The 25,260-nt window shown below is 48.5% G+C and overlaps 1 protein-coding gene across 1 annotated transcript in view; it reads left to right on the top strand.

Annotated features, from left to right (window-relative positions):
• Window positions 1-25,260, top strand: part of Lrig1 (leucine rich repeats and immunoglobulin like domains 1) — a 97,285-nt gene that overhangs the window by 60,907 nt on the left and 11,118 nt on the right. The window contains exons 4-11 of the mRNA XM_021164332.2: window positions 10,413-10,550; window positions 12,565-12,708; window positions 14,161-14,304; window positions 15,664-15,807; window positions 17,963-18,106; window positions 20,398-20,478; window positions 23,440-23,511; window positions 24,310-24,381. Coding sequence (XP_021019991.1) covers window positions 10,413-10,550; window positions 12,565-12,708; window positions 14,161-14,304; window positions 15,664-15,807; window positions 17,963-18,106; window positions 20,398-20,478; window positions 23,440-23,511; window positions 24,310-24,381 — 939 coding nt within the window. The remainder of the gene's footprint in view (window positions 1-10,412; window positions 10,551-12,564; window positions 12,709-14,160; window positions 14,305-15,663; window positions 15,808-17,962; window positions 18,107-20,397; window positions 20,479-23,439; window positions 23,512-24,309; window positions 24,382-25,260) is intronic.

Below are 25,260 nucleotides of genomic sequence, written 5' to 3'. Positions count from 1 at the left end.
CTGCTCCTTGGTTGTCCCCTGGTTTCTTCTTCGTAGACCTTTAGTTTCTAGCTCAGTCCTCGTAAGCCGATGGTGGGGGAACCAAGTGAGATCTGCTGCTGTAGCTGCGTCCTTGGGGCCATGCGTTCACATGGGCATGAGACACCAGGTTCTCCCCCCCTCCCCCCCCCCAGAGAGTTAATGGAAACTGTCTGCTGAGGACCCCAAGGGGATCAGTGATCCTGAAGGAAGTGAGCCGGCTGGGAGAGTGGTTGACACAGCCCAGTCCTGCCTTAGGAGGGTTGACCCTGCCTGGCGGAGGCTGTTTATCCTGCCACTGGGCTGCTCTTGTTTTTTATCCAATCTCCACCTGAATAAACAGATTCAGAACGTCATCTGCAGCCAGGCTGAGAATCTGCCAAAATTCTCCAGGGAACGGGTGATTCACTAGCAGCAGGGGAAAGAGAGAGAGGCAGCGGGCAAGAGACCTGCTCACCCTGATTCTCACTTCCTGTCCGCCAGATCATCCGGGCTGGCTGGGCCATCTTAAAAGATCCTGGTGTCTTCAAGCAGGTTGTCAGTTCACACAATGGGACAGATGGTTCTGGTTTTCTCTTTAGGAAGATGGTTATAAACCAGGCTAGTGGGGGCAACAATACCTCTGATTGTCATGCTGAACTTTTCTTTGGGTTGGCCTTTGAAAGCTCTTCTGTGCTCACTTGGTTTAAAATGCTCCTGGGCCTTGTGTTCAGGCTGCATATGGGCACTAATCTTGACATCATCCTTGCCAGCTTATACCTTACACATGTTATCATCACTGCTCATTGTTAGGTCCTCACTTCACAGCTTAACAAGGTGATTAGATGGAATGTTTGTGGTTCTGAGCTTTGTTCCTGATACTTAAGGCTTTTTTTTTTTAAATTACATTTACTTTGAGATGGATGGATGGATGGATATATATAGATAGATACATAGAGTTTTCAGGAGCTAGTCTTCGGTAGTCAGCTTCTACCCTCTGGGTCCCAGTGGGGAACTTAAGGTTGTCAGACTTGGCGGCACGTGTCTTTATCCACTGAGCCATCTCACTGGCCCTTGTAACATAATAAGTTTTACCGAGAAGTGTGGGACAGGAACATGGTGTGACTTCTGGAAATGGTTAAATGAAACAGCATAAAATGGGTATTTGAACTAACTGTTTCTCAGGTTCATTTCAACCTTGGAGAATGTAGTCTACAAGAAAGCTACCAGCGTCTGCGTGAGGCTGAAGATGTGCATGCCTGATGACCGTGTGTAATGTCAGGACTGGCCCTTGCATGCCTACCAGATATGCACCAACAGGCATATTTGGAAGACTTTCCTGTGTTCATGGTTATGATTTTTCACAATAGCCCCAGCTGGAAATACTCCAGTGTTGGTTTAAAAATGGAATGGAGAAAACAAACAAACAAAAAACAAATAACCAAATTAAATGTCAGTAGAAATTCGATGCTGTAGTTGGGGTGGAGGCTCAAGTTTTAGGAGGTTGAGAGTAGTGCCAGCCTGGGCTACAGACCTAGGCTCAGTTACACACACACACACACACACACACACACACACACAGAGGCAGACATGCATGCACACACACACACACTCTTTCTCAGTAGAAAAGAGCAGTCTGAGTAGAACTTAAACTCTGAGGGAAAGTAGCTAGAAAGAGAAGAGTTTATGTGGAATGATTCTGTGTATATAAAACATACAAATAGACACAATTATTCATGGTTGAAAGAAATTATAGGGTTGGTTTGAGAAGAATAACAGCTAAGAGAATGTCAGGAGGTGGCAGATTTCTGTCCTGATCTGAGTGATGATCACGTGGATTGTATATGTGCTTTTTAATAAGATACTCCGAACTCTGCATGTATAACATATGTAAAAGTCTCAGGGTGACTATTATAGTGTTACAATGTTTATAAATGTATATAAATAAATATCCCGTGGCCTGCTCAGGGGTGCCTTGGTTTTTTGAACTCGTCATCTGAACTGTGGTTTGCGGTGGAACTGAAGATCATCAGCGATTGGATGTGAGGTCGAGTGAACTGGCCTGCTTCAGTCTGCTTCAGAGAAGTTGGGGCAGTTTTCAGGAGCCATGCACACAGTATGGCTGTCTGTGTGCTCCACTCTTTCCAACATGAGGCATTTGAATGCAACCCCCCCCCCTAAGAAGCCTGAGGGCCTCTCAGTGCTGCACTGTTAAACTTCATGGAGGGTCTCTGGTTGTCTCACATCGTGCCAGTTACATGTATGGTGTGTTAAGCTACACTGTAGTTTCCCGTGTCTGACCAGACTTGAGTGTCTGCTGAGGTTGAGCAGTGGGCTGTGTGCTAAGTGGCAGAGTCTCTTAACCCCAGAGCAGAGCTGTGCCATGCAACGTGCTCTATGAAGCCAGAGTTGTCCTGCTGCTGGAGGGTCTGATCAACTGTCTCCAGGCTGGCCATGGGAATGCTGGGCTGGAGGTGAGAGAGTTGAAGGTATGCTGGGCATGCTACAATTTTTTTTTTCCTGTTCAGGTCTAGATTGTGTAAAAAAACTATGTTTTCTTCAGAGGTTCAAGCAAAGAGTTGTAATTTGGATTTTTGCTAACTTCAGTGATGTAAAATTATGGAAGCTTTTTTATTTCTTGTTAAGAGTTCACAGTCCTCATAATGGCTTGAGAGAACTGAAGGTCATCAATGATTGGATGTGAGGACTAGTTGCCCTCCCCGCCACCCCCAATCTGCTTCAGAAGAGTTGGGACAGTTTGAGAGTGACACACGCTCTGTGGCACACATCGTGTGCTCCTTGATAGTCGCATTGGCTGAACTCTTTCCATCAGCTCCAGGATGTAACCTGGGTCATCTTCAAAGAACACGCCAGAGCTGGGAATCCGGCTTTCATTTACTTCTGAAGAGCTGGAAAAGACAGGCAGTAAAGAGTGCAACTCGAGATGTCCACCATGGGCAAGGAGGAGAGGGAGAAAGGGAGACAGGGAGGTTTTCTCTGGAGAGGGATGCTGAGCACAATTTTGCAGGTAGCTAAAGCTGGTATAAGAAGGAGACTGACACACAGGTACAAAACTGTACCACACCTAGAATTGGAGTCTCTCCTAGAAACAGAAACTGATTGCCCTGCTATCAAGAAGGTAGCAGATAACAGCAGGTGCCCAGCCTGGCCTGCTTCTTGTTTCAGTTAGGAAGGTTCCAGAAGAACGCAGCCGTGCTGACTTTGTATTGTCTGTGCTGCTTGGACACTGTGGTCAAAGCAGAATTTGAGTAGTTGTGACAAACATTACATGGCTTACACAACTTAAGTTATTCACCACCTCGCCTCTTCCAGAGAAAGCTTGCTGGTTCAGACAGTGAGTGGGGTGCATAATTTCAGGAACCAGAAATTGCCACTCGACCTACTGTGTCCCTGCGCCTTTGATCCACTCACCTCTCCTCCTGGCTGTGATCTCTGACATAAGATCTTTTCCACTACTAAGGGGACGTGGTGAACCGGGCTTCCCAGGGTGGAGTGGAACAGGTGCTCGTGATAAGAAGTCTTAAGTGCTCTTGTGCATGCCTCGGTCTGTTTTACTGTCTAATTTAACATCAGCTCTGAAAGTGTAGCCAAGTGGAGGAGCTTACCATGCTTACCCTCCTCCTTTGAAGACTGATATTATTTTTGAAGCCTTTAGCAGGTGTTCCTGTGACAGACTTCTGCTGTATCGAGTTTTCCTTACCCCAGAGGGCAGCCTCAGGGGTAAACTAACACACAGGATAGAAGTGAGTACCACGTGACCAGGCTGCCTGCAGAATCACTGGCTTTGTGAGTGTCCCTTTGATGAGGCCATTGCTGCCCCCCAAAATGTAGCCTTTTGCTGCCTCACTTGCCCAATGAGAAAACAGCTGTCTGTGAGCCAGTCTCCCCTCCAGTGTGAGTGAGGCCTTTGGTTCCATCTGTCATGCTTGCCTAGGCTTGGTCCCACAGGTCCTGTACCCGTTGCTGTTCATGTAGAATCCTAGGAAGTTGGAACTGGTGGAAGCCAGTTTACATAGACCCATCAGAGTTGATCAAGAAATAGTTAGCTAGGGGCTGGAGAGATGGCATATCAGTTAAGAGTACTTATTGCTTTGGGGCTGGACAGATGGCTCAGCAGTTAAGAGCACTGACTGCTCTTGCAAAGGTCCTGAGTTCAATTCCTGGCAACCACATGGTGGCTCACAACCATCTGCAATGGGATGTGATGCCCTCTTCTGGTGTGTCTGGAGACAGCAACAATGTACTTGCATACATAAAATAAAATTAAAAAGAAAAAGATATAGCCAGCTAGTATGCAAATAGAGTCAAGCTTTCTGTGTACTTGCTGGGAGAACCTTAGCAGGCCAGGCCAAGACTCAAGTTCTTCTGGGTTTGCCTCTCACCTCCTCTTACATCTAACTGTGACCTCAATTGAGTAAATTCCAACAGAGCTCTGAGCCTTCATTGCTTTGAACCATCAGGGTAGAAATGGAAGTCACATTTACCTGGCTAGATTGCTGTTTGGTTTCATTGTTTTGCCCAGGACTGGCTATGTGACATGCAGCAGTTGGTCAGCTATGGTTAAGAACTCGGAGATGAGTCAGAGGTATGGAGATGAATGTGAAATGGCTTGTTTGAATATTCATTAGGAATGGGGTGTTTTCTCATCTGGGCTGCATGGGACTCTGTCTTAAGCAACAAGCAAGCAAACAAAAAGAATAGGAAGTTTTGTGGTATGCTGTCTTGAGTTGGTGCAGCAGATGGGCTTTCATGTCCTCTGCTTTCAGGAGGGAGAAGGGATGGCTTCTCTGTGTGATCTCCATGCTTGTCCTTTGCTCTAGAGCCAGGAGGCAGGGCCAGCGACCAAGAAGAAATGGTGTTGGGGGTGCTTAGCACTCATGGGTCAAAGATGTATACTTGCTGTAGGAACAAGAAGTGAATCTACCCCAGCTGATTGGAGGTCAGTCTTGGATTTGCTTTGGAGTCTGTTTCCCTGAGACAGCTTGGTTGTTCCAGCGGCTGGAAATGGTATTCTTACCACTGAAGCAGGCCTGGTTCCTAAGTGGAGCTGAGAGCTCTGACTCAGTCCTTTGTTCCTGAGAGAAGAGCCAGGCTTGCCTATTTGCATTGAAATGTGCAATGGAACAGGTGGGAACCAGTCAGTCCGTCATTGTTCTCACTTTTTATTTCAAAGCACTTCCTATGAACTAGATTCACAGATTGCTTCTGAGGATGCAGTGTGACTAAGAAAACAAGGACTCGTTTTATTGAGCAACTGCTAGAACATGTTAGGTCATATCAGCCTGTGGGTTATAGGAACTTCATATTCCACTTTACAAATGCGACTCTTTAAGATTCACACCTGTGAGTGGCACCACTGGGCTGTGAGCTTGAGTGACAGCAGACACAGCACATCGCCAGCAGGGCTCAGACGGATCTTGTGCACGGTCATGTTGATTGTCTTTCAAGGAGAGCGCAGAGAGGCTCTGAGCTTGGCTCAGAGTGTTCAGGAAGAGTTACTTGGGGCCCGGGGTGTAGTTGATGGCAAAGACGAAGCCCCAGAGAGAATGTGGTTATATTCTCAGCAGCTGGGCTGCCTTGAACATGACATAGGTGTTTGCATCTGGGCAGGGCTGTCAGAAGACCTGTGCCGTAGCAAACTTCTTCCTGTTGATTCTGCCTGAAGTTCTTTGCTCGATTTCTTTTGCAAGAATGCTGGTGAATCCCATTTGTGTGCTCACCCGTAGCTCTTTTGCATTGAGCTGCATTCCCTCTTGGTGACCTGTATTGCAGCTTCTACCCTTCTAGTGCCTGGAGGCACAGTCGGAAGTAGAGACACGTCTTTCTTCGCGGCAGCATGCCATGGTGGGAAAGAAGATGGTGAACTAGATAAATATGCTCCCAGGATAGCAGACAGCAGTTAGAGTATAGACAGGGCGGGTGATGGGGGGGTGCATGTGGGTGTGTGATTTCAGAAAGGGTAGCCAGGAAAACCTCACTAGCAGGGAGTTGGGGACAAGACGCATGGCTCTGTGGAGTGTCCCAGGCAGTAGGAGCTGGAGGTACAAAGGCGTGGCTTCTCCAGCGAGGACAGATACAGGACAGAGCATCTGAAGTTGAAGAGTAGGAGCTTAGGCAGGTCTGGGACAGACACTGTGCCTAGAGGCCTTAGTGACAGGTGGGCTACAGTTAGGGTGGAGTTGTTTTCAGGAGAGGCGTGTCAGGAACCAAGGACTCAGTTCCTTTTGATTTTTTTTTTCTTTAACTGAAGATAAAATAGACATGAAAATGAAGCAGGAAGTTCAGTAGGTTTTTGAGTTTGTTGTTGTGCAGCCTTCCTTGAGGGGCATCCTGACCTTCAGTACTAAAACTCCATGTCCACTGCCAAGCAATCTTTATTTTTATTTATTTATTTTTTTTTAAAAGTCCATGATTTTGCAACCACTTTTGTATTTTACTTTTTGGTGCCTGCCTACCCTCCTTTCCTTCCTTTTGAAACAGGGTCTCATCATATAGCCTAGGGTACCTAGAACTCTCTAGAACTTGCCATCAAACTTGCAGTCCTCAGGGCTAGGGTTAGGGTTAGATTCTAGCACCCACGTAATGCTAGGCATTCTGAAATGCCCATAGCTCCAGCACTTAGAGATCTAATAATACCCTCTTCAAGTCTTCACATGTGCACAGGTTTGCATTACACACATACACACACACACACACACACATACACACTCAAAGTAAATCTTTTTAAAAATTTATAATTGTTAGTGCTAAGAATGCTATTTTGTATTTGTTGTACAAAATGGTAGAAGTATGGTTAGGGCCATGTACAAACTGTTGGAATTTCTATCCTAATTTAAAAGAGAATTCTTTGAACAATGTGTGTGTGTGTGTGTGTGTGTGTAACTAAGGTCATCAACTGAAACAGCAATTTTTAAAATGTAGTATTTGAAAATATTTCAGAGATGAAATAGTATGATCCATGCTCAGTTGTGACTGGAAAGTTTAGAAGTCTTTGCTTTTTAGAGTTAAACAATTGCCTTTCTATAAGAACAGAAAGCTTACACAATGGTAGGCATATGAGTGTATAAAATAGGTATACAAAATAAACCTACTGACAACAGGCCATCAATTACTTTGAAACATTTCTTTAGTGTATATACAAATCGTACCGTAAAAGCACTGGAGTTTGTATCTGACAGTTGTTTCAAATGTAAGCTGAGATGTCTTTCTGTAGCGTTCGGACACACACAGTACAGCCATTGGTATTCAGACCCTGGGCTGCAGTAAGGCCACGTGATCCACCATGGGTATGTGCAATTGGGAGCACTCGTGACCCGTTCAAATTTGAATTAATATTTTGTCATTGTACATTCAGAAACCTACTACCGAGTTTTTGCCTCCTCCATGCATTCATTCAGTTATATGATCACACATAAGGTGGCACACACAGTTTAGGCAGCTGTGGTTTATCCTAATTTTCTTTAATCATCTGCCACTAGACATTTGGGTTGCTTCACCTTTTGAATATTCCGAACACTACTTCTATGAACACATGAAAGTGTGCCCTTGAGACCTGCCTTCTGTCTGGGGGATGTTGAACAGAGGTGATTCTGTGCTATGATTGAGGTAACTCTTCAGCCATACTGTTTCCTACAGATCTTCACTCCCCACTGCTTGCTGCAGTCCATTTTCTCCACATTCTCTTGTGTGCCTTTGATAGCAGCTACCATAACTTGGATTTATGTTTCCCTTAGGAACACTGATGCCTATTGGGCATTTGTGTATCTTCTTCGGGAAATGTCTATGTAAGTCCTCTGCTGATTACAAACATTTTTATGCTCTTTATGTGTATGTGTGTTTATGTGACTGCATGCCATGTTTGAAGGTGGCTGTAGATGGTATCTCCCTTGAGCTGCTGTTGCAGGCTCTTGTGAGCACCCTGACATTCATGATGGAAACTTGAGTTCTCTCTCCAGCCCTCTTTGCTGATATTTTAATTGATGTTTTGTTGTTGAATTGTAGTAGTTCTTTATCAATGCCTAAACCCAGAATGCTTAAGTTCTATATGTAAACTAATGCAGTATTTGTATGTCCCTGTGTACAGTACTCGAAGTCTCTGGATTACATTTAATACCCAGTGCAGTTCAAATACTTTGTAAATAATTGTCTTACTCTTACAATATTGCTTTGGGAATGATGAGAAGACTTTGCATGTGTGCAGTACAGGTGAGATCTCTTTTTTCCTCCTGAGTATCTTGTGAATGCATTTATTTAAATCAGCAGACGTGGGACCCACAGGATCTAAGTTGACTTTGCTTCACCCGCCCTTATTCTGATGCTTGATTTGCAGGTGTTTCCCCCTGTCCCACATGTGACCCCATTGGCTCCTTCAGCTGCTGGCTTGGGAGCTGACTACAGGTGGCATTGCTCATGTGGCTGTCTTTGCTGACCAGTAGATGTTTCTCTTGATGCCTGGCTCCTAAGGCCCTTTTCTAATTTTCTTGTCCCCTTTTTTGGTGGCTACCCCTTTCACTTGGCCCACTGAGTGCCTCCTGGTTTGGTTCAGTCTAACCCAGATCCTGATCTCCCCACCTGGCTCTTCCTGCCTCAGTCCCCCTCTTCAAGCCTTTGCTGAAGACTTATACCCTGTTTTGCCTGTAGCGGACAGAGCTCATGCCTCACTCCCACAGTCTCTTCATCTCCATGGCTGCTGCTCTGCTCAGTGGGGAACTTTTCCCACTGTGTAAAAATGTCTTGTCTTCTTAACAGCGGCATCTAACCAGAATGGGGGCCTAGAATGTGATTCAGGGGATAAATATACTGCCAAGAAAGAAGAAAAAGTGTAAGACAGAAGACAAAGACAGAGGGGAGGTGTGGGGAGAGAAGAGAGGCAAGACTGTCACAGGGCTTGCTTGTGTCAGGCTTCAGAGTGCCAGACTCTTTTGTGGAGCCTGTCTTCTCTGTCCAGGTCCTCTGTTCCTGGCTCCCTGGTACTATATTCAGAGTTCCCGGATGAGGCCCAGTGCTGTGGCCTTTATTTCTTGTTCTTTTTCTTCCCATACTTTACATAATAAAGCTTGTATTTTTCTTTTGGAGTCAGAAAACTGAAGAGACCGCCTTTATTAAAGACTTTAATAAAGAAGTCAGGAAGTAGCTTGGGGAGGAGCCTAGAGAGCTGAAGGGACAGGATCGCTCCTCTCTGGGAAGTCTGTCTCTCCCTCAGCACAGTTGTGCAAATGCATTTTGAGTTTCAGGGCCTGGGAGACTTGTGAAGAGAACAAAGGGGCCTGGGAGTCCAGAGCTTCTGGGAAAGAGGTCCTTGTTTATGCCTGTTGGAACTGATTTGGTCAAGTGTTTGTTTAAAGGAGATGCCACTTGGTAAGCAACACCAAGCTTTTTTGGTTTTTGTTCCAGAAGGCTTCTGATTGGCTGGAGAGCTGCCCCTGTTTACTCATAGCTGGCAGAGTGTGTGCCTGGGACCCGCAATCTCAGCACTTCCACCCAGCAAACTTTTCCCTGTGGCCCAACTAGGCAGCCAAACCCACACCAGTACGCCCGCCCCTGCCTGCACCCTGTTGTCTGTTGCCTTTCTCCTGATGCGTTGCTAATGCTGGCTCGTTAGGTTTTGGGTTTTGCACAAAGAGGATTAAAGGTGTGAATAAATCATGTCACGGAAGTTAAGCACCAGCAGTACTCCCCAGAATTTTCAGTGTGGTTTCAGGTAGCAGGCTGTGGTCTCTCCTTTCAGATCTTTCAGATGAGAAAACCAAGGCCCAGAGTCACCAAGGGCAGAGATTCAGGGATTTGGTCCCAGCTGGACCCAGCAATGAGCTCTCGCCTCCTTTCAGAGTCAGGTTTAGTCATTATCATGGTGTTCTTTACAGTTCCATCTGTCTTCATGCCTGGCATACAGGACATGTCAGTAGACTGTAACCTGTGACATGTTTGGTTGGGTTGAACTGAGCTCTGGGCTCTGGTGCCTGCAGTCTGTAGTCACAATGCTAGATTGGGTTCCAGATCAGGATGGGGTTGGACTGGGGCAGCATGGTGTACTTGCATATCCTCTATGCACTGAGCATGAATCATCCTGTGTTCTTTTGGGTGGATCAGCTGAGGCACAGTACTTGGGCAAAGAACTTATTCTGCACAGAAACCCTGTATATAACATGGAAGCATCGATGACAATGCACTAGAAAGAGGAATAGGTTACATATGGAATGTCACTGACTGGTAGTTTTAGGTAAATGTAGAATTGCAAAAACAGTGAGGAAGACAAGACCTTGCCTCCTGCTTAGTCTCAGGGAGTACACAGTTCAGTGTGTGTGTGTGTGTGTGTGCGTGCGCGTGCGTATGTACGTACTGTGTGCGGTTGTTGGGGATGATCAGCTGCCGTCTTACCCCCTGCTCTGTCTCAGGCAGCACAACAAGATCCTTAGTGTGGATGGGAACCAGCTGAAGTCGTACCTGTCCTTGGAAGTGCTGGATCTGAGTTCCAACAACATCACGGAAATTCGGAGCTCCTGTTTCCCGAACGGCCTGCGTGTAAGGGAACTGTAAGTGTCTCTGCCATCCATGTACCTCAGCTTCCAGGCCTTGCAGTGGCTGCCCTGGTGCCCAGCCCTGGACACAGGATGGGTGCTTGCCTCACTGTGGCTCTGGCCTGGTTAAGTCCATGAGGCTGCACAGACCTTTGTTTGGCAGACCAAGGGCGGGGTCTACGCTTGGTTCCTTGGACACCTGTTGTAGACCATTTCCAGCTCCCTCATAGTGTTACGGGCAAAAGGCAGCACGGAGGTAGGGAGAGGTTAATTGGCTATCCAAGGAGCCTCCCCTCACTGTGCAGAGCCCAAGAGTCAGGCCTAGGCTCTCTGCTCACAAAGTCTAGTTTTGCTCTCATGCTCTGGGCTCTTCTTCCTGAGAAACGTGTGGGGAAGAGTTGGGTGAATGGTGGATACACATCAGAGGGAGCTAGGTTTAAAGAGCTTCTATTTCTAGCATCAGAGGCCACTCAGATAAGCTGTGCTGTGTTGTGGCTGGCTCCTTTGCAGAGGGCAGCTTTGTAGTTGTTTAGATGGCTTTTTTTTTTTTTTTTTTTTTTTAATAAAAACCCATTTCAGTACCTGCCTCACACAGTGTATGGTAGACAGGAATGAGGAAGCTAAACCTATGTAATCCACTCGCTGCAGGTAGGAAAATGCTGCTTTGGGTAGGAGTCTAAGGACTGAGGCTAAAGCAACAGTTTTCTAGTTATGAGTGCATTTCCTCCCACCTCCTTGCTGTTTCTGGGCTGTTCTGTAGCTCATCCGCAAGGCTGTAGGTCTCACTGTGACCCATCTCAGGGAGGGTGACACTTGGTACATCTTTGCAAGTCATTCTAAGACTCCAGGGACAGAAATGATGCTTTCTGAAGGTTCATCAAGGTACAAGAATTGGGAACAAGAGACTCTGGCTTCTATGAAGCCCTGGGAGGGGGCATTCTAAAGGCCCAGCTACTACCTGGTACTTCCTGTGGAGAGAGCTACCAACCACTGCGCTGGATTGTACTGTCCTCTCTCTGCAGAGATGCAGAGGGCACTTTCTCCTTGGCAGCTGTTGGCTGCAGTGTCTCCATCACACTGATGACTCTTTAATTGGAGTGTTAAGAACAAACAGTCCAGCCCCGTTTGCAAAGTCCTCATGTGCCCTGCTCTCGGCTGTTGCCTGATGGCGGGAATAGAAGTGCCTCATTCCCTCTTGGCACACAACCCACTGTGGTTGAAGCTTCTCTCTAGTCTGTCTCATTTGCACTTTAGCTTTTGTCTGGGGAAGGCAGGAAGAGGTGTGGGGTGGTCTCTTTCCAGGAGACTGTATTTCACCTTCCATGTCTTGTCTTTTTTACTACCTGAGAGAACATCTATGCTGTACGCTGCCATGTAACTTTGAGCAAGAGTCCCTTCCTGTGTGGTCACAGGAGGCTCCCCTGGCATACGTAGTGTGCAGCCCCATGAAGATGTATCTCTTGTTTTCTAAAGGACTCACAGAGGTCTCTAAGTGCTTCTTGAAGTTGTTAGAATTATTTAAACAAACGGTTTGTGCATCTTCATAAGTCATACAGTTAGCCTTCTTCGGGATTAAATAAAGGATGTTTCTTTAAAGTATAAACCCATTGACCTTGTCTGCCAATTGACTTTTTTGCTATTAGGGCTTTCCTGGCCAGCCTGAATTAGTGGGCGGTAAGGCAGGAATCTGCAAGTTCTCCTGAGGCAGGCATTGTGCTGTGCAGCTGTGTGGGTAGAGGTTAGTCATGCCCATCGGCACAAGCACACTGCTTTGTGCTGCAGTAAGGCCTGTGCCAGTGTCTTCTTTTCATGAGACATTCCTGATACCGGCATTCCCAGGTTCCCGTTCCCTGTCTTCAAGTCAGGGCAGGCTGGGGAGCCTTGCAGTGATGAACAGCTAACTCAGTGGAGATCTGCCCCTCTGGGTCTGCCTTAGCACTTTTCCTAGCGGACCCAGCTGGATCTGGAGGCACAAGGAGTGAGGAAGGCCTCCCACTGCCACTACATTTTCTCTCCTGAATCATTCCAGCAACTTGGCGAGCAACCGCATCAGCATCCTGGAGTCTGGAGCATTTGATGGTCTGTCGCGGTCACTGCTGACTCTCCGTCTGAGCAAAAACAGGATCACCCAGCTTCCTGTGAAAGCGTTCAAGCTACCCAGGCTGACACAACTGTGAGTACAGAAACCTGCACTTTAATTAAGGTTAGCCAAACTTTATGGGGCCAGATTTCCCCAAGGACCCTGTACCAATCGCCACCCCTTCCTCACCCCCCTGGTAAAGCTCTGCATAAACTATCATTTATGACCCTACCACAACACCTAATAAAAGCAAATTAGGAGCTGGGTCTGGTGCTGGCAGGCTGCCTCAGATGGCCAAGGAAAAGACCCTCGTGCTTAGATGCTTAGCCTCCATGATGCTGTGCTTCTAATATGCAGGCCCTGCCCCTCTCCCTCCCCCCCCACCCCCTTGATCCTTCTGCCTCAGCCTCCCAAGTACACTCACCACTACCACCCTCACTTCGGTTGAGTTCTCATCTTGAGTATTAGCAGTGTTTAAGGTGCTGAGGCCGTCTGTAGCTTGGAAGGGAAGGTATCTGACCCTTCTGGGGAAGTTAACCTGACCAGAAGCAGCTGCCTCTTCATTTCCTAAATTTTAGAAGGTTAGCCAGTTTGGTTTTGTATAAAATGATTTATTTATGTCTCTTTTCTTTTCATGGAGCCTAAAATGGCACAGGTTGCTAGAAAACATATATTAACCAAAACTCCCCAGTCAGTAAAAGGTTCTTCAACTCTTTGTTTCCCTGTGTCTTTGTTTTAGCGGAAGAGTATATTTCAGGGAAATAAGCTGGAATTCACAATTTGGTTCCATCAGGATGAAACAGTTGCAGACCAGGCTGGCACAGGGCAGAGTGTGCCCTGTCCTCATTTCTCCTGGGTGCAGGAGCTTGGCTCTGCTCTTTCCAGTCTAAGAAGCTGAAGAGGCTGTGTGTGAAGCAGGGTCATGAGACATTCATTGCAGAAATATTTGGGGAAAAACCAAGGGCTTTCTAATTAGTGCAGTGTCTTCCCACCTTCCCCAGAGTTGCTAATGGGATCCAGCTGACCCAGATTCCAGATAGCTATTGGTCAGCTAAGGCTGTTCTGCGAGGACTAGGTGCCAAGTGTGTATCTGCTCCCCCCCACCCCCACTTCTCCACAAGCTGTCACTTCTTCCCATTGCACAGAGGTCTGTCAGATGCCCTGAGTGGAAGTTTTGCTGATATTTGGTACCCATTGGTTAGGATTTTCTTGGGTTGAAGCATCTGGTATGGATTTCTGTTGCTGAGCTCAGAGACACCTCAGCTAAGGAATGAATGTACCTCTGAGTCATGCCCAGGGCCTGCTCTAGACTCCTGAATGGTGGCTGTCCTGAGGGAAGAACTGTGGGGTGCTTATGTCCCCACAGTACTGGGGCAGTACAGAGTGAGCTATGCAGCATTCACTGTCCTTCTCCTAGGCTGTCATCCTTGCTGTTGACAGTGCCAGTGTGCCAGCTGAGGTGTCCCCTTCTCCATGGTTGACTTGGAATGGTGCAGGCTAGATGTGCACAAGGGATGCTCTGACCCGATGGCTTCCTCTCCATAGGGACCTGAATCGGAATCGGATTCGGCTGATTGAGGGCCTCACGTTCCAGGGGCTCGACAGCTTAGAGGTGCTGAGGCTTCAGAGGAACAACATCAGCAAGCTGACGGACGGCGCCTTCTGGGGGCTGTCTAAGATGCACGTGCTGTGAGTGCGGGCCTCCCTCCTGGGCTCTGGGAAGACACGGGGCGTGGGGATGGTGGCCACCTGGACGCTGCTGCCTTCTTCTGCAAAATGAACCAAAACCAAGGTTGTTTTCCTTGCAAGGTAGAAGGAGGTTTTAATGGACACATGGTCAGCTAAGGAAGTGGGAAGAGATGGATTGCACTCGGCTGCTGGGCCTGCTCTCCACCCCCACTTCCTCCACAAACCCAAGACTGCAGAGTGATTCCCTCCCCACATCCTCTTCACTCCCACACCTTATCGGAAGTCCCTTCTTTCCTCACGCTGGGCCCGATAGGCTTTCTTGATGTGCAGGTGGGCCAAAATGCATAGTTCATCTTGGGAGATTTATTCCCGCCTTGTGGGCTAATCAAGACACGGAGTGCAGATGTGCAGCTTTCATCAAGGGAGTTTCCAGCCAGATGTGTGCAGCCGCAGAGCTGCCTGCTGCCAGAATAACGAAAAAGACCAGCAGAGGGGCAATTACTGATCTTCTGATTTTAAACCTCTACAATTGTTTAAATCGAAAGTAAGGAATCTGCATAGTCAGGAAGTAAAGAGAAGGGGGTGTTGTGCCACACCCGCCCTTACCCCCAGCTTGTTTTCCAAGAGGCAGTCATTTCAACCATCCGTATCTTTGGTGTTCTGGTTTTCATGTTTGCCAGTGTCTCCTTTCAGGTGGACACAACTGTACCTCTGCCTTTGCCTGTGTCCATCAGCAGCTCAGCTGCTCACCTCTTTTACGCCCAGTTTCCTATGCAAATTGCATTAGGACCTGTACATGTGCTGTTATTTTTGTAGCTGAAATCAAAGTCGGAAGCCTAGGTTCACAGCCAGCAGTGTGTTCCCCAGCCTCACCAGCGGAGGCATCTCCCGGTGACTCTCCCTCCCCACGCCTGCCCACTTTGTATGGCATGCACAGGAGGAGCCTGCCTGCTGCGTGGCTTGTTGCTGTTCACCCTTCCCACTTCTGATTAGCTGAATATCGGTTTCCTGTGTTCATTTAGGAATCTGAGGTCCAGATCAGAGTTCTCAGAACAAAACTTGTTATCTGCCACTTGGTTTTTAATGTTGCATACATCAGTACAAATGAGGGGTTGGTATGTTTCTCAGGACTTTAAGTACTCATGCTTTGAGCAGTAGGAGAAAGTCAGATGGACCAAAGCAAGATCTGCTTGCTTAAATTTCCTCTCTAATACTGAATGTGGAACAAGATGTGCCTCCTTCTGTCTGTCCCATTCCCTTCTCTGCACTGACTACCACATGCGGCACAGATGGCCTCCTGGATGCTGTCTGTGTAATGGGAGACTGGCAGTCTCATCTCCTGCGTGTGTGTCTCTGTAGGCACCTGGAGTACAATAGTCTGGTGGAAGTGAACAGCGGCTCCCTCTATGGCCTCACAGCCCTGCACCAGCTGCACCTCAGCAACAACTCCATCTCTCGAATTCAGCGTGACGGCTGGAGCTTCTGCCAGAAGCTGCATGAGTTGTAAGTGTGGGGCAGTGGTCAGTGAAGTACCTCGGGAAGCCTCTAGAGCCCAGCTCACCCCATGGGGTCCAAATAAGGAGGCAGCCTAGAGGTGGGGAGGCTGGCAGTGAGTGCAGGAAGGAAGACCCACGTGGACTCGCTGCCCGCCAGGTCTTAGACGTGGAGCTGGAAATAGAGGTGAGGGTGTGCAGGGGACAGAAGCCTGATGTCGTCAACACAACACTCATGGGTGGCAGTAGTCCACACGCATCTCTTGACTGAAAAGGTCACATTTGAGTAGGACTTTGAAGCCATGCTGATGGTGGAAGGATGGGTCTGGCCTTGGGAACTCCAGCAAGAGACAGTTCCTCAGGACACTGGGATCCTTGCTGCCTGTTGGCAGAAGTAGAGATGCAGGGTCCTTTAGACAGGGTTCCCAGGTTGTGCCCTTGCTTCTGAGAATGGTAGTAACAGACTTCCAAGATGGGGAGGGCGTGGCTTGGGCGACCTGGCCATGCCCTCACAGCAGACACACTAACACTGCCAGAGCCATGGACTCATCAAACATCTTTTGCCCCTTTGTCCCTGCCCCTCATCTGGGAGTTCTTTTAGTTTAAAAGACACTGTATAGTCCAGTAGGTTTACTTTTGAGAAGTTCAGGGTTTCTCTTTTTATCTTCTTTGGCTAGGCTTGGGTATAGGAAAAGATTGACCCGCCAAAGCGTGTGATTGGTAGAAATGTCGCACCTTACTCAGCCTCTCTTGTATTTGTTTATCTCAGCAGGAATAGTTAGAGACCCTGGAATCCAATGATGACTCCTGCAGCCTGTTGTCCTCTGGTCTTCTCTATTCTGATCTCGCCCTCAGTGTGTCTGTCATTGCCAAGGGTTCATACTTTAGCCAGTCCCTGTGCTTTGTGAAAGGCCACAGTCCTGCCCCTTGCTTTGTATTCATTTCTCTTCCATTCTGTGTTAGTGTGCATTCTTTGAGTTTAGCTTCTTGCCACCTAGAGGTGCTCCTGCTGACCACTGCCTGTGGCTTTGACCGAGGCTTTTGTTTGGAGCTTGGACTTGTAGGGAAGAGAGAGACCTTGAAGGTGTTCAGTCTAGTTCCCAAGTAAGGACAGTCTTATGGAACACACCAGAACGGTGTGGGCCCCTTGAGTTAGGGCTACATGGAAAGGGAAGACTCGCAAGCAGACCCCTGAGTTCCTTCCTTCCCTTTCTGCATGGCGGACAACATGACGCTATCTCCTGTGCCATTTAGAGGAAGAGAAGGTTCACTTGAGTGTATTAGACTAGTCCTAGCGATCTGCTCCATATTAGAAAACCTCAGAGCCAGATATAGGATTGCTCTGCAGCCTGTTCTTACCTTGCCTTTTAGTTAAAGTCTTTAATTGCACATGAGGATGTAACGATGGTCTCCTGCTAGGTCTTTGCAACTGATAGACACTGTGACATATTTCTCTTAATAGGGACAGAATATGTTCACTGTCACCTTTAAAACTGCATTAATCTTCAACCAATTCATTTTTGTTCCTTTTGTACCAGTCCAGACTTAACATTTCCAACCATAGATAACAAATGTTACATAACCTACCCAGTCTAGTGCACACCTGCAGGAATGCTGGGAAGGGGGTTTGGTTCTAGCAAAAGGTATGCTTTGGCGCCTGATCCCTGTTGAGCAGTGTGCAAGTCACAGCCTGGGCCTTTAGTGTCAGGGTCTTCCCGTGGTGTGGCTGTCCCAGGCAGTGGCTCATGGTGCCCTCTGCTGGCTGATACAGCGAGTGTAGCTGTGGCTCAGTTGCTCAGTACAGAATTCCAGATTCTGCTGTGTCAGTCTCCACCAAGATAGGTCCTTCATTTCCTACACCAAGACATGCAGCGCAGGGGCTTGGAGCCCTGGGATTTGGGTTGTATGGCAGGTTTTTACAGTGTATGTGAGCGGTAGTTCTCAGCTCTGTGGTACTGGTTTCATGGCTTGCGTGATAGTTATCAAACTAGGTGAATGTTGACCTGATGGTCTTCTGACAGCAGGAGCCCTGTGGACATGCTTCAGTCTCCTGTCTCCAGGGAGGTCAGGCCAGCTGTGGCATGAGACACAACTGAAGACAGGAGAGAATAGGGCACCCACATAGCTGCTCAGTGGTAACATTTGTCTTCCTCTCTCTTCCTTAGGATTCTGTCCTTCAACAACCTCACGCGGCTGGATGAGGAGAGTCTAGCGGAGTTGAGCAGCCTCAGTATCCTGCGCCTCAGTCACAATGCCATCAGTCACATTGCTGAAGGCGCCTTCAAGGGACTCAAGAGCCTGCGGGTCTTGTAAGAATTGTGCTTTTGAGGGTGACAGCAGGAAGGGGTCCCCAGATGGGAGAGCACACAGCAAAGCACTTGCTTTGTTGAGATTCCCTCTTGCTTGCTTGTAGTCAGAATTGGGCTGTAAGCTGGTCTGCAACAGGAACAAGGACTAGAACCAAAAATAACTGCTGAACAGTTAAATCCCTCCTTTACTGAGCAGAAAAATCCTTCCTTTCCCACAGTGGTGCCTATTGCAGGATGAGGACTCTTGAAAAATCACTGTTATCAATAATTCTCAGTATACTTGGCTGGATGGGATGGGTGGGTCTGGAAAAGCATTCCTACATAGGGTATCTGCAGCAACATTCACACAGTCCTGCGTGTCTCTGCTCCATTCTTTTGGCTGCAACCTCTCATTTATTTCTCTTTTAGAGAGGGTAGGGTAGTGGTTTTGTTCATTTGCTTTTAAAGACCGGGTTCTCTAGCTCAGGTTAGCCTCAAGCTCATATATTGAGGCTGGCCTTGAACTTGTGGCCATCCTCCTGCATCAAGGGCTAGGATTACAGGTATGTGAGCCTCCAGGCCTGGATGTAAGTTTTGAGAATTTTTTTCTAAGGTTTCTATGGATCAAACCCAGAGCTTTATGTATAATAGGCAAATTCTCTTCTACTGAGCCACACCCCCAGTCCTGTCTTCTGTTCTTAAATCCTATGTATTGTTTTCGGTAACTCAGTACCATGGCTACTTTCCTGCTCTTTCTTTGAAGCTCTTTAGTGGACCTGGTATCCAAGAGAGATAGAAGTGAGGGTCCTGTGTCCTTGTCCTCATTCAGGAGTGGTGTAAGAAAGAGAAAGTGAGAATACCATGTCCTTTGAAGGGTCAGATGGGTGAGGCTGCTAGAAGCTGCTGAGGGTGCTTTTCTGGGAGTTTTCATAGAACTTTTTTCACTTGTAAACTCTAGGCAGTCTCCTAGCAGCCTTCAGTCTAAAAGCCCCAGAAGGGCACACAGTCTTCCACAGATAGTGGTAGCAGTTCCACAGCTTTCTTCTCCAGCCTGGTCTTCTGCTAGGGGAGCAAGCCTGTCGTTGTGCCTGGAGGGAAGCCTCTTCACTTGCACCAGGCAGAGTGGGCTTCAGGTTTGAGTCAGGGCTGGGGAGCTAGTGCCAAGCAAGCTATCCGAGCCCAGGTCAGTCTGTGAGCCCTTCCGAGGCCCGGACAGAAAGGCCAGAAACATTCAGGCTGAGCAGGCCAGAAAGAGAGGACTAACTTGGCAGGCAAGGCCCAGAGCAGGAGACAGGCACACAGAGCCGCAGTCTGGGTCCCTGCTGTACTCAGTCTAAAGATGACAGGGTGGGACTCGTTGAGAGGAGAGGTCCCTTCCAGCAGCACATTCTCTTTTAGCTTCATGCTGGAAAGTGAAGGTCAGAGCAAGCATTGTGTACTTTCGTCCCAGCTCCACTCCCAGCTGGCAATGACTTTCCAGCTTCTTCCCAGAGCCAAGAGCTGCATCCCTTTCTGTTCTTGGCCATATCTGCAAGGGCTCTCGCAGGGGATGTGCAGGGACCAAGGCTCTGTGAAAAATTGGAAAGAGTGAATGTGAGAGTAGGGGGTCTGGCTGCCAGGTGCGTGTGGCTGGGCAGTGTGACCTGCCCTTGGAAGCTCAGGGAGGAAGCTGAAGCACTGACCATATCCAGACAGCCTGGGGCCGAGTAGTTGGCCTCCTTTTTCCTGTCCTGGCAAGTGGGTCACAAGATTGACTCAGCACCCAGATGTGTGCTCTGGCTCAGTATCCAGTGCTACATAAGCCTCACGAGGAGCAGGGTGCAGGCCCTAGGCTTACAGGCTGGCCTGGAGGAACATCAGGACCCAGCTCCTTCGTTGCCACCTCTTCCTTCCACGTGCCTTCCAGTGTCCTGGTTGAACCCCGAGAGAGGACTGTGGCTAAGAGTAGACAGGAATGGTTAGGAATCTTTTGGGTTAGAGGTCTACTTCAGAGAGGTGTGTGTAAACCTGGCTTCTTCTTGTGCTGTCTCTACTATTTCCCTCCCTGAAGCCAGCCAGATTGGTTGGTGGGCGTGCTGGCTTTGTTGGAAGCAGCAGAAGCAAGGTCATACTGATAGTATACAAAAAAAGAAAAACAGGACATTCTCAGGGCCATACTTCTGGTGATACATGATGCTGGGCCCCCTGGGGTGCACCTGGATGCTTTGGGTCTCCTAGTGAAAGCCTGGGTGTGGGGCTGGTCTCCCTTCATGGTAGAGAACAAAGGCAGAGCTCAAGATAGTGGGTGAACTTGCCTTCTGTCTCCTTCTTAGGGACCTGGACCATAACGAGATCTCGGGTACAATCGAGGATACCAGTGGTGCCTTTACGGGGCTTGACAACCTCAGCAAGCTGTGAGTATTTCAGACTGGGAGTGTGCAGTTCCGCAGGCTCTGGGATGCAGGGGTGCCACTCAGGCAGCTCCCCTGAGTCTCCTGTGTCCTGGGACCACAGAGGACAGCAGCAGGCCTTCTGCTGTGTGCCGAGAAGAGGCTGAGGGCTACCGTGAAGAATCTGCCGTGGCTCACAGGCCACTCTCACAGTCTTCATACTGTCCGTGTGTGGTGGTCCTTAGGGCTGCTGGGCTTGGTCCTGTTTACAGCCCATCTGAAAGCACCTATATGTTCTGTCCTCTGCACAGAGGGGTGTTGCTGCCTTCTTTAGTTTCTAGAGATGTGTGAAGTACCTTTCAGTAGTTTTGAGGCTCTTGTTAGTCTTTTTGTTGTTAATTATAATCTCAAGTAGAAGCAGCCATCACCAAGAGCACTAGTCATAGCTACTTTGAATTCAGCTTGGAGAGTCTTTGCCCTGCCCTCCTAGAATTCGTCCACTGCTGTGGTAGGCACATGTCTGTGTGCAGGCTCCATTATGCAGCCTTTAGAGCTCCAGAGACAAGTGAAGGGAACTAGCCCAGGCCCTGGCAGGTGGCAGGCTCAGATTTGTACCCCTGGATATGGTATACTTGTTCTCGTGTCCAAGTTGCAGAATGCTGTGCAGTTCTGCTGCTGGGGGCCTGCCCATGCCAGCTTGTGAGGGAGGGGGCATTTCTGGACCTCACAGAAGGACTTCAAGAGAACCTCGAGCGACCTGTGTAGGAGCAGCCCCCGCCCGACCCCCGTCCACCTCTGACATTGATCAGGAGGGGAAGAGGGCATTCTGTGTAGGGCACACGTAAAGGGGGATAGGGAGAGTGCACAGAAGTGGGACCCTGACTTCCTGTCAGGATGGGCACTCCACATTGTGAGGAAGGCTTGTCCATGCCATGGCTCCTTCCAAGGCCGTGAATCCAAAGCCGACCATGACATGTTCCCCACTCTGTACACACATGGTGCCTTTGTGCTTGCTTTAGCAAGCACTGAAATGACTTTTGGGAGCCTACAAGGCTGGGCTGGCCAGATGTGTAAGAGGGTTTAAGAAGTGACATCTGAGATCACTGCCTGGTCTGAGTCCTTAGCAGGGAGGTCAGTCTAGCCACCTCTTCCCTGGAGCACCCTTCCAGTCCAGGGAGCCACAGATGTGTGCTGAGAGGAGGTCAGGGCCTGTTTGAGCCTATCTGTGGGATGATTGGCACTGTGTAATTGAAAATTTGAGAATTTGTTTTATTGCTGTTGTCACCATTAGAAGTAACAGCCTGCCCTCACTGTAAGAGGTCAACGTGACTAATATTTAATGGATGAAACAAGGCACAGCTTTTCCTAGATCTGGTTTACGGGAGGTTTCACTAAACAGCTCAGCTTGTTTTTACTAGGCCCTGGAGCACATGGTACCCGGCTTGTGGGATCTGAGTAAGTGCAGGAGCTGGCAGACTCGCAGGCACACTGGGGTTCAGTGCCCCATGAGCTGTTATTTGCTGCTAGTTTTGTGGCTAAGGAGCCAAAGTGAACATGGCCACTGGGCTTCTGGCATTTGGTTTATTTAAAGTAAGAATTCCAAATTGCGAGTTGTGGAAGTCTTTTTCAGGATGTGATTGTTTTCTTGTCCACCCAGATTGCCTGAGAGAGAGAGAAGATAGAAGGGCCATTGGCTGTTTGCCCTAAGTCAGGAAACAGTAGGTTTTGTCTAAGGCTGAACTGACCACAGGGGCCCCTGGGGCCAGAATCTGTAATGAAACAGGACTTAGGAGTCCTCATGGTGTGCTCTGGCAGGGCCCTTAGGAGCAGGTGGATCTGGCACCTCTGTGTTCTTTGCATTGTAGGAGGCTGTTCTGCGATGTGGGGCAGTGCTCCTCCAGTCCTGCCTGTTTCTGCCCCGTGTCCCTTCAGAGCCTTGACAGTTAGTCTGAAGCTCAGGCCACATGGTGGGTGATGGCGCGGCCATGGTCACAGGCAGGCTAGTACTTGTCTTCCCTTGTGGGAATCAGTCTGACATAGGTGGAAGATAGCCTCTAGTCCAGATCTTAGCCCTGCTTCTCCTGTCTTTGGGAAGAGGTGAGCCAGGCTAGCTTGGTTTCAGAAGCTTCCTCTGTCCACCTGTCCACTGCTACCTGGACTTGCTGGTTCTGATTTCCCAGGCCTCCAGCCTATGTATGTAAGATGCCTGATAGAAAACCCTGGTAGACATTACCATCGAGGGGGCAGAGCTCAACAAGCATCACTGTCGTGTCCTGAGCAGACACGTTCTTGTGTTGAGTTAGCGCATACCTTTGATGCACCTCAAAAGCAAAGGAAAGAACTTTGCCTTCCAACTACCTGGGCCACAGTGCAGAGCCTCTTCTGCAGACCCCGAGGGAAGGGTAAATATCATCAGGGCAGCTACATCCTGGCCACTATAGTGCATGGCAGACGCAAAGAGCTACGGGGCTATCTTGATGGATGCCCTCTTCCTGTTCTCTGCTGGTTAGTTGGGACCCTTTATGCCCACAGTGCAGTGCACAGAAGTGGATGGCAGATTTTAGTCCCAGTTTATATTGTCTTCTGACCCTGCTACTTCTCACTGAAATAGTAACCAGCCTATTTTTTTCTGCAAGGGCACTACCTTAACAAACTCCCCACCCCCTTGGGTGGTCCCAGGACAGACAGCATGGCCTGGCCATGTCAATTTCCGCTTGACACTACAAGGGCTCTCTTGAGACTGGGTGGAACATGCAATTTCAGCCTGTCATCACTGTGAAATGTAATAGAGCTAGAGACATTTCATTTCAGGGTGGGGATGGCCTGTGCACTCCAGCCCTGTAATCCCCTTACAGGCCCGCAGTGCACCTGCCTCTTGCAGACAGGTGTCAGGCAGCACTGCCCTGATTGTGTGCTTTCTTTCTCAATTGCTTCTCGGTCCCTTTCTACCTACCTGCCCTGGGCCTGGATGTTTGGAAACTACAGGACTCTGTTTGGAAACAAGATCAAATCTGTGGCTAAGAGAGCCTTCTCGGGCCTGGAAAGCCTGGAACACCTGTAAGTACCCTGCCAGACCCTGCCTGGCCCTGCCTGCCAAGCGTGGCTGCCGGGGAAGTCTGCTAGCAGTTTAACCACTTGTTTGTAAACCGAGAAACAGGCTGTTGGGAAACACCATCTGCTTCCTTCTCATTATAAGTCAGCTTCAACTCTGGCCTTTCTTTTGCCTGTGCCAGAAACACTCACAGAGCATATAGTCTGCTGCTGTGCTCCCAATTAATGTGATTGGTATTTGAACAAACACCTTCCTCCCACCTGTTGGGCTATATTACCGTGCATCAGACTCCTTAAAGGGTCCCTGAGCTCTCACCACTTTCATAAGGATACTTTATTCTAGCAAAGCCAGGCAATACTCCTCCCGCTTTAACAGCTCCCTGTCCTAGTGCATGCTGGGACTTTTCTACTGGGGTGTTTGCCTATGGGACCTGGGAACTGATTGAGGAGTGCTAGTCCTGAGATGTTCACACTGCGGTTGGGAGTGGATGCTTCTACTTCCTGGCTCTTAGTTTTATCTTCGAATCAAAGTAAGCCTTTATTCTGGGTAAAATTTTTCCCAGTTTTCTACCTAACGTCAAGGCTGCTCTTAGGTTGGTTTGCTCCCAAGTCATTCTGTGTGCTTGCAACAACAGGAGAACCCGAGAGCCTCTCCCAGTGGATCTGGCACACGGGGTATGGCTAGCACCTGTGGGTCATCTGTGAACCAGGGCTGGCCTGAAAAACCCCCAAGTGTCCTCACTTGGCCACACATTTGACAACTGCCCATAGTTTCTAAGCACAAAGTACTGTGTTCTGTTTCAGGAACCTTGGAGAGAATGCAATCAGGTCTGTCCAGTTTGATGCCTTTGCAAAGATGAAGAACCTTAAAGAGCTGTGAGTACCTGGGAACCCATGGCCTTACTGGCATGAGTGGAGACTTGAGGATAAGGGAGACTTGTAATTGCATTGTGCTCATTTTCTGTAATAGCTGTGATTGTTTATAGGTTAGATAGGACTTGTCTTCAAAAGCAAAATGCCTGATGGGACTTAGCTCTGGATGGGGGTGGCAGATTCTTTCTGAAATGCTGACATAGTAAACGTTTTGGACTTTTGGGGTCACAGGGGCTGGTCATGAATACTCAAATGTGTTATTACAGCAGACCGCATTAATAATACACAGACAAATGGGTGCAGCTGTGTGCTGCTAACTCCACACCAACAGAGACAGAGACACCCGCAGGCCAGAGTCCACTGTTCTGTATCATTCTCTTCCATACAATGGATCGGCACCTTTTTAAGGATAGCAGTTTTCATCTTTTAGATTTATTTTGTATTGAGAGAGGGTTTCTGAAGGTGTTCTTTGGACAGTGGCAGGGTCTCTGTGGCCTGATTCCGGACGCTCAGCCTGGGTCCCTTGCCTGGTCTCCCTTTAACTGCTGTGTGTTCTCAAACCATGACTGGTCCTGGGCCCAGTCTTCTGATGGGACAACGAGGCTTCCTTGGCTCCATTATTTTCTTCCACAGCAGATCACACAGGTTACCCTGTGCCCTTAGTTTCTGGGTAAATTTCCACAAACAATGATGAGAAACACACTTGGAGTTGGAATCATGAAAATCCACAACGGAAGCCAATGAAGCACTGGGATGGTTGGGGGTAGGCCACAGAGAACATTGCCTGTCTGCCTGTTTGAAGAAGAGACTGGGATCTACAGAGCTTAGGTGGCCATGGTCCCACCATCCAACCGGCCTGGCCTTTGCCTCTAACTACAGGGT

This window comes from Mus caroli, chromosome 6 (genome assembly GCF_900094665.2).
Source record: "Mus caroli chromosome 6, CAROLI_EIJ_v1.1, whole genome shotgun sequence".
Taxonomy (NCBI): Eukaryota; Metazoa; Chordata; class Mammalia; order Rodentia; family Muridae; genus Mus; species Mus caroli.
Note: the sequence above shows the minus strand (reverse complement) of the source record. Positions and strands in the feature narration are given on the sequence as shown.